This window comes from Sander lucioperca, chromosome 7 (genome assembly GCF_008315115.2).
Source record: "Sander lucioperca isolate FBNREF2018 chromosome 7, SLUC_FBN_1.2, whole genome shotgun sequence".
Lineage (NCBI taxonomy): Eukaryota > Metazoa > Chordata > Actinopteri > Perciformes > Percidae > Sander > Sander lucioperca.
In genome coordinates, this window is record NC_050179.1 from 10,902,456 (window position 1) to 10,911,138 (window position 8,683).

General features: G+C 40.4%; 1 protein-coding gene across 1 annotated transcript; it reads right to left on the bottom strand.

The window, feature by feature from the left end:
• Window positions 1–1,373: 1,373 nt before the first annotated feature.
• On the bottom strand, window positions 1,374–8,167 carry skor1b (SKI family transcriptional corepressor 1b). Its single transcript, XM_031283491.2, has 8 exons — window positions 7,801–8,167; window positions 5,649–7,391; window positions 5,199–5,289; window positions 5,000–5,104; window positions 4,818–4,880; window positions 4,337–4,411; window positions 2,337–2,411; window positions 1,374–1,575 (listed from the first exon to the last, which is right to left on the bottom strand). The coding sequence occupies exons 2-8, from the start codon at window positions 7,371–7,373 to the stop codon at window positions 1,478–1,480; spliced, it is 2,232 nt and encodes a 743-aa protein (XP_031139351.1). The 5' UTR covers window positions 7,374–7,391; window positions 7,801–8,167; the 3' UTR covers window positions 1,374–1,477.
• Between the last annotated feature and the right edge of the window lie 516 nt (window positions 8,168–8,683).

The following is an 8,683-nucleotide window of genomic DNA, read 5'->3' on the forward strand; positions in this document are numbered from 1 at the left end:
GGACAGAGCAAAATTCAAAATTGGTGTCGCTTCTTCGCCGCGGACAGCAGGGGGCGCTACCGTAACACAATACCAAAGAGGACATTACTGCACATGGAACGTCAAGGGTATAGTTTTTGTCGGACCAACAGTCCAAAACAGAAATAGCATGCATTTAATATTCAGTAATATAATATATAACAGAGAAAAGTAAAAAATCCTCACATTTATGAAACGAGCAAATCTTTGCCATTTGTGCTTGGTAAATGACTTGAACGATTAATTGATTATCAAAGCATGGCCATGAATTTTCTGTCAATGACTAATAAAATGATCGATTAATCGTTGCAGCCCTAGATAAAAATAGATAGGCCTAAATAAAAAGAAGAAAAACAATTTTACTAGGCTATATCGAGCCTACCTAACCAGTCCGTCTTATTTTGGTGTTTTTGTATTCCAGCAAAACAAAATTCCTCAAACAAATGAAATGGTATTCCAGTGGTAGGCCTAGGCGTTAAAAGGTTTAAGGGATGTCACATCGGGCTCTGGGAACTTGTGTTGGAATATTTCCCATTATTTCTATAGGCCTAGTCTAAACAATCAATCAATTGATGAAATAGCCTAGGCTACATATTGACAGTGAAAATAACCATTAGTTGCATTTTTTCGTGCAAGTGTGTTTTTTTCATCTTTTTTTGTGCTAATCAAACAGACTAGTGACAGGTGAAAGTTGCGCATTAATTCAAAGGCAGATCAAATTTACTGCTTCTCCTAATGGTAAAATTAAGTTAGGCCAAGCCTATTAAACCATCGGAATGGAATTATGCATGATGGCAACACCAAGGGCAAGAATCCACATTTCTTTTAATAAAATGATTTATTCATTAGCGGTGAAAACAAATAGGCTACATGAACAAATAGGCTATACTCTTAATATGTTGCTACTTACAAGGTCGTGGATGTACTAATTTAGACTACTAACTTTGTTTTGTAAGTCTTCAGAAACAAATAGGCATGGTCTGACCGCTACAAATGGAATAATTATATTGTAGGCCTATTTCAATGCACAAGCTTTTTAAGATAATTCCAATCATTTGTTTAAAGTGCATCGTATCCAAAAAGAAGCCAGTGGCCTGCAAATAAGAACACAGCAAAAGTAATAGGCTAATTCACAATACTGAGAGGATGAGGAGCAATGAATTGGTTAGTCAAAGCTGCTATTATGACAATAAAAAACGAAATAACAACCTACCTATTACTAGATACATACATCGTCATTGCACTTTGCCACAAATAATAAATATTATCAATGGTATCATTTCATTAAAACAAATTACACTGTATGCAAGATGGTTACATAAATGCCGAGGTTTAAGATCAATTTCTTTTTTTTAAATAAAGTAATTACAAGTTATAGTCTTCTTTCAACTTGACCGCTCGGATGTTTTCCATGATTTAACAGAAGCTCTAGATGTGTCCTTTGTTTATATAATCCGATTTAGGGTGGTAGCAGAGGAGGTTTGAAGGAGCATGATCCGCTGCAGTGGCGAGGAGTCAACATCTTACACGAGAAATGGTGTAAAGCGTCATGAGCTCCTATGAAGAAGGAAATGAAACAATCAATAGTGTACGTATGCGGCCATGTGAGGATAAATCGGCCTTATTGAAAATGATATTAAAGTAGGCTACAACACACAGTAGACGTATTTGCACACGCATGTTGAGGTTGAACACAGTTAAGCCTACAAAATAATAGGGTCAATTGATTAAAGGCATTCTCCAAAAATGCATTAATAGGCTATAGTCTGGATGTATGACAGTTAAGTGTCTGCCCATAAGCCTCTGAGGTGCAGAATTGTAATACACATTATCCTGGCTGCTATTCCACCTGACTTTAATCAACTTCTGCTGCTCGCTAAAGCGTCATAGGAAACGGATAGCCACAACATAAAGACACAAGATGCACACTGAGCACAGGTAATCAATTTAAATCTCGGAAAAACTTTAGGCCTATGTTTAGGCCTAGGCTATTTGTAATTTCCACAAGGTTATAAGTAGGCTATATGCTATGTCTGTATTTGATTACTATGGGGATTTAAAAAATGTATCACAAGGGAAATGTGAGAAAACTCAGGAAGTGTGTCCCACATAAGTGCAAGTGATTCGCGTGAATTTAACAGTGTAGCTTACTTGCTTGCGTATCATAACAGTAAATGAAAGCCTCCAGACAGCCCACGCAAATCATTGATATCCTGTATACACAGAGCATTATAGGCTGTCATCAATCACGTCGGCAAACATGTCCTATCTGTGAATCCACGCTGCTGTATCCGCTCCCTCTTCCTGATTTTTCTCACCTCTGACGATGTGAAGCTGCTGAACCATCTCCTCTCTATAGGAAAGTTCCCTTTTCATTTGATCCTGAAAATTATCTGAGGAACAAATGGCAGACATGTATTTCAGTGATGAGGTGGGCCTTCATTTAAAAAATTAAACAAAAAAAAATCCCACCACAACCATCAATAAAAACCTAATTTTACACACATAAAATTGTAGGATTTAGCCAGATTGGACCCCTAGGTTGCTGCATTAGGCCTATTTGTAATTTTTAAACGTTTGTTGTTCTGACATTTGTCATAAATATTATTGTGGACATAAAACATAAACAAAAGGTTTATGAGGTTAGTTGGATGAAGTCTTCGCTATAAATGATTGGTTTTAGGAGACTGATAACATTGATAACACTTTCATGCAATAAAGTGGTCCATGCAGACCGGACCTTCCCCAGCCTCTAGAGGGCGCTGTTCTCAAGCTAAAGCGACAAACCAGCTACATGTGCAGGGCTCCCATTGTAGCAAATAGATGTCATGATAAAATACTTACATTTATGTTTTATAGTGGAGATAAGAAATGTGCATTGATAAAAATATTCTGTGTTATTGAATTACACTTGGATGTGGAAAATGTGGATTAAAAAGTGTAAAAAAGTGTAAATGGAAACCAGTTTGCAAAAGTAGGCTACTCTAATCCCCTTTAGTTTAAAATACCTAAATTATAATTTTTTTTTAAAATTAAGATTAGACTTGATCATATAACAAGCCACCTTAATGGCAATAAAGACTGGGATAAAAATGTGGAGTAAATGTATAACGGAGTGATTTGCACCAAGAGTCCAATGCTACAGATTAACCAGTTGTGCTGTTTTGTTACATATTATGCTTTGTGTTCATCAAATTCCCAATAGCTAGATCCAAATACTACCAATGAATGCATAAAGAAATTGTTTGTGTGTGTATACAAGTCCAACACATAGCTCAAAATTAAGCTTTATGTAAGACGCATCACTGGGAACTGACAGCAGATTTGTTAGCAAGTGATGGAACAATAATATCTAGAACCTCAAAATACAACTTGAAAAGTATTAGGTGAATTTATGGAGAATCAAATTTACATTGATTTTATAGTTATAGTTCATTTCTAAGACATCCTTCTTACTTTGACACATGTGATGTTGCACAAAGGTGAGACAGAATAAATATAATTTCAAACAATATGTTTTAAGGTAAAATGATCAGTATCTTGAATATTGTAGTATAGTGTTTATTTACACCCAAAACAGGTGAAGACTGATCTGGATTATATGCACTGGTCTAGTAATGTAACCATTTTAATAAAAAACGTTTTAATACCTTTGTACAACATGACAGAGTCTTTTCTATCCCTTTTCTGTAGATCTGAGGTTTTGCACACTTTTTTAATAAGCTCATAGGCTGTGTATATAAATGCAGATGTTCTAAATGTATGCACATTTATTTTCCACATTTTTCATTGTGTTGCCATTCAAAATATTAAAAATTCTGATATTTAAATTCTCCTCAGCTACATAAACTTGTTTCATATTAACCTTTTTATTTCTGTATGTCCATATCTATTTAAAACAATTTATTTGTGCACCCCAAAATATCTGCACTTTCTTTCCCAGAGAGAACTATTTTCTAAGGATGCATGGGTGTTTTTGAACAGAAGGCTAAAATCATAATCCTCTCAAATCATTGTTAATGGGGGGGTTTGAAAGCATCTCTTCCCAGGGGGAGTGTGCCCCTGAACCACTTAGAAAATTTGGAAGAACGATGCCCTTTAACAGATGTTTGCTCCGCAGAGAAGAGCACATGCATGCCACTGTTGAGGTGAATTTGGTCATGGCATGGCATCATATTTCTGCCTGAATCACAAACATGACAGAAGAGCAACACTTAACATGCACCAGAAATACTTTTAAGTCTCTGTCTGTCAAATCACTGCTTGGTGATAAAAGCCAAAATAGTGGAAAAAAGCACTGTTACAGAATTTAGCTTACCTTTCAAGTTTTGAAATTCACGTTCCAGCTTTTTCCTCAGCTCAACTTGCTCTAACAGCTGCTTCTGTAGTTCCTCTAAAAAGCAGACACAAATAGAGGACGTTGGAGGTGGAAAGGTACAACAGGCTTTTGTATCATCTTCCTTCTAGGACAGTTTTCTATTTTTAATGACAGTGATGAGGACACCATCATCATTTACACTGACTATTCAGAGCAGGTCTTCCTGGGCCTGCAGTAAAAAAGAACTTCCCTTGTTATGTTTTTAGGACAAATGTCAAAGAATCTGCCTCCAGGCAAAAACAGAGAAAAAGAAAATTAAAGGATTTGTCCGATTTTCTTTGAATTTAGTAAAAAAAAGATAATGTTAATAATTATATAGTCTTATTAATAATAATAATAATAATAATAATAATAATAATAATAATAATGTTTTTGGAAGAGGTTGTTAATCATTTTATCTAACAGTAAGACATCGTCTTACCTTTTGCCAGACATTCTATCATGGATCTTTGGGTTGGCAGAGCTCTGGCTGGCGCGTCCTCGCCTGAATACACAGAAAATAAATGATATTCCTCTATCTGCCAAAAACGTAGAGCCCTATCTTTTAAAACGTAGAGCTTATAACAGAGAAAAATCCTATAAGCTGACCTCGGTGTAACTTACCCTCATCCGGCTCTCGCTGGCTCTCCTCGCTGCTTTGTTCATTAAAAGATTTCGTTTCGATCTCCTCCACTGTGGAAGACGGCTCTTCTTTACTTCCACTCTCATCTTAAGAGAAAATAAATCGATGTAATTTTGAGCCCCTTTTCTTTTTTTGTTTTACAGCGAAATGTTTTTACAAAAGCAGAAAAAAATGTCTAACCATTTGTTGTAACTCCAGTCTTGTAATTCGCAGGTCTGAACTGATACGGACTGCTCCTTTGTTGCAGCTCACCCCTCTCCGGTGTGTATACCTAAAGAAGACAGAATCACCACTTCTTTGAGCTCTTAAAATTACAAGAGGTTTGGCAAAAATAATTATAATTATTTAAAATAAAATCTAAAATTAATAATTAAAACTATACTCTAGGTTGAAGTGTATATATTTTTATTTAAAGAAGTGATTTATGTTTTTTTTTCTAAATGTTGTGGACATGCTGTTTATTGCTGCTGTTACATTGTTTAAACATAAAAGACATTTACCCACAAGAACACAGATATGTATCTTCTTAAATACACACAAGGCAAGGAAAGAAACCAACTTGCAAAACACTTTAGAGAAATATTACATCTTGTATTTATCGCCAGTGTTTCTCAGTCATAAGTCACTCACTTCAGTAAAAGACGCAGCTATTTGGGTCTCTGATAACTGCTTGTTCTGCAGTTCTCTGTCAGAGGACTGGGACACGTGTAGGCTCCTTTTCTGGGACTCAACCAGACTGCTCTCCTGCAGGCTCTTGGAGTCTGAGTCGTTTGGTGAAACACTGTGAGCCAAGCCGGGAGGAGTCCGAGGACACACCGAGGACAGAGGCCTGGAGTCCTCCTCCTCCTCTGGTGTTTTATTTGTCTCCACATCCACGTCCGGCTCGCCCTCACTGTCCACGCAGGGGGACATGGACCGGTAGCTTGAGCTCTCACTCAAAAAATCGGGCGATAAATAGCCGGTGCGACACCCGTTGTAAGCGCCCCTGTTGCCGTACAGCTTGGCGATGCAGTCTGCGTCTTTAATAACGGGTCTGAACGCGGAGACGTAGCTGATTTTCCGGGACGCGAGGGTCATCCCCTCCAGCGGCCTCGCCTCGTCACCTGACTTGTCATCTTCATTACGAGTAGACTGAGTGCTGGAGCACCGGTCGTTTTCAACCATGCTGTCTTTTGACGTGTTGGTGCTCCGGTCGCTGTGCTCAGATATGTCCATGTCAGTCTGCCTAGGAGGACACAGCAGCTCTGGTGGGGGTTTGTGCTGAGTCTGGGGGTACGGAGGCATGGGCAGCGCGCCCGCCGCGGGCCAGAACATGGGGAAGGAGTGATAGGCGCTGTCCTTGGTACCAGGCCACAGGACACCCGGGAGGCCTGCTTTGCTTTGCTCTCCCAGCATACTGTCGTCTTTCTTCTGGCACAGGCCGAAAGCTGGGAACCCGTACGGATGAGGGAAGAGCGGTGGTGGGATCTTTTGCAGCATCCCAAAGCTTTTACTGGGCACGGGGATGACCGGGTAACTTCGTGTGCTCGTCATGCCGCCCCGGTTGTCCTCGCAGCTGAGGATTTTTGCAGGTATCTCGGGTGAATCTCGGGGACGGTTGTGTCCATGTGATTTCAAGTTAGAGCCGGAGTCTGACCCGCTGCCTGGCAGCGTCCTCTTGCGACTGCCCCCATTGAACATGGCCTTCACGTCTTCCCATGCGTGTAGTACATCTGTCTGGCTGCCTTTATCTGATAATTTAAGATGCCGCCTCCAAGAATTAAAATTAGCTGCATCTGGCTGCGTGTACTTGGACTCTGGTGTGCGATGCGAATGAAATATGAATTTATTTGGAGAAAAATACATGTTGCAATAGGAGCACTTGATGCACTTGGCCCTGGAGCTGTTGTATCTGGCCGGAATGAAGTTGCCTCGACTCCCCCAGGCACATTCGTGGGAAACATCAAAGGCAAAATTTTCTGGAAGTTTAGGCGGAGCATGAGCTCCTAGGAATGACTTGCAAAGTCTCTCGGCCTCGCGTTTAGTGATCATCCCGCAGCGCCTGGAGGAGATTGGCATTGCACCGGCTCTCCGCAGGATCTCCAGCTGGACAGGAGTGCACTGGACGCAGGTGATCCCCAACGCCACACGCCGGTTGTGTATCTCGTTATAGCTGTAAGTCTTCAACAGCGTGTTAGATATCTGTGCAAGGCAAAGTCTCTCCTGGCCATCTATCACCAAAGACACGATCGGTATTCCGTACAGCACCGTCTCTCCGACCTGGTTGGGCTTCAGGTTCTTGGCGCTCGGGTAGGAAAGTTCTTGTTTGGAGCTTGGCGAAGAGCTGGAGTCTCGTCCCGCAGGTATGGAGTCCATCCTTGGAGGTTTTGGAAGCTGCAGAGACGACGTTTGACATGAATATGTAATATTTTGTCAAAGTAATAACCGCCTCAATAACTCTTTAATGGAGCCTTTTGGTTAATTGTCCCATAGCAAGTAGCCTACTAAACACAAAAAACAGAGTGGACAAGATCAGACCTTCCTTTTGATAAAGTTGCATGGAGGCATTTTTTTATTTTTAGACTGATCCTTAAGAATAAAAGGAACCCCTTATTAAGCAATATGTCATGACATGACATCTTGATGAGCACATTATATATTCCTTGCACTTAAAACTCCAATTAAATTAATTGTATTTGCCTGCAACTTCAGCCTTTTTTCTCTTGTTATAGGCTATAGGCTATGGACTGAGGTCATGACACAAACACAGAGTGCACTGTCGAAATCAGTTTCCCAAACTCACCTTTAATGTTCGCGCAGCTCCCCTTCGTCGTGAATGAGAAAGCTGTGATCAAGTGAAAGTCGGAGCGATGAGAAGTCTATAGTCTGTGTTGGAGGATGTGCTTTAGGAGTGGGACGCAGTTGTCCGTGCAGCACCGCCTCCCTCCTGCTCACTGTTTTCTCTCTCTCTCTCTCTCTCTCTCTCTCTCTCTCTCTCTCTCTCTCAGCTCCGCTGTCGCTGTGTGCGGATGGTTTGTGTTGCGATAGCAGCAGCAGCAGTGTCCACATGGCAGGCAGACTGTAGTACAGCCCCCTCTACGACACACAGCAATCAAGTGACAGCAAAACTTATGGCCAGGCACTCCCACTCACACAGACAGTCTACATTAACTATGGATTCATGACCAATGAAGACGGTCTGGTTTGAGTGTTTGGTCTTATAGCAGCCTGCAGGTCTACACATATGGATAAAGTGTTGTCTATACAATTATCAAATCGAAAAACTCTAACTAAATGTGCTGTTTAATACATTCTAAATAAAAAAAGAAAACATCCACATTAATCTTTTATTGTGTTGACCATAATGCATTTAATTAATTCTTTTGCACTTTCCTGTTGAATAAACCCCACAATGTGTCAATAACATATGCACGGAGGAGGCTGCAATGGGAGTTGGCATTCCGCTAAAAAACAGCAGGGACCCACCGACACATTGTTGTGTGCATGCAGTCAGGGCCCGCTGATGAATACGGCGTGCAGGCCTTCAACATGTGCGGGGTTCCCACGGATTCATCGTTTACAAGCTACACTTCGCCTACATGCGTTTTGACAATAACCAGCTGCTCTAAAGGTCACTCTCTGTGATCTGCGCTTTGTTTTTTTTTTTGTTTTTTTTTCTCAAAGCT

Bases quoted from the DNA above. Each gene is read 5' to 3' on its own strand.
- skor1b (XM_031283491.2), bottom strand. From the start codon at position 7,373: ATGGACTCCATACCTGCGGGACGAGACTCCAGCTCTTCGCCAAGCTCC. The intron at 4,881-4,999 runs GTAAGTTACACC...CTGTGTATTCAG, and splicing joins CCAGCGAGAGCCGGATGAGG to GCGAGGACGCGCCAGCCAGA. The intron at 4,412-4,817 runs GTAAGACGATGT...TCTGCTTTTTAG, and splicing joins GATAGAATGTCTGGCAAAAG to AGGAACTACAGAAGCAGCTG.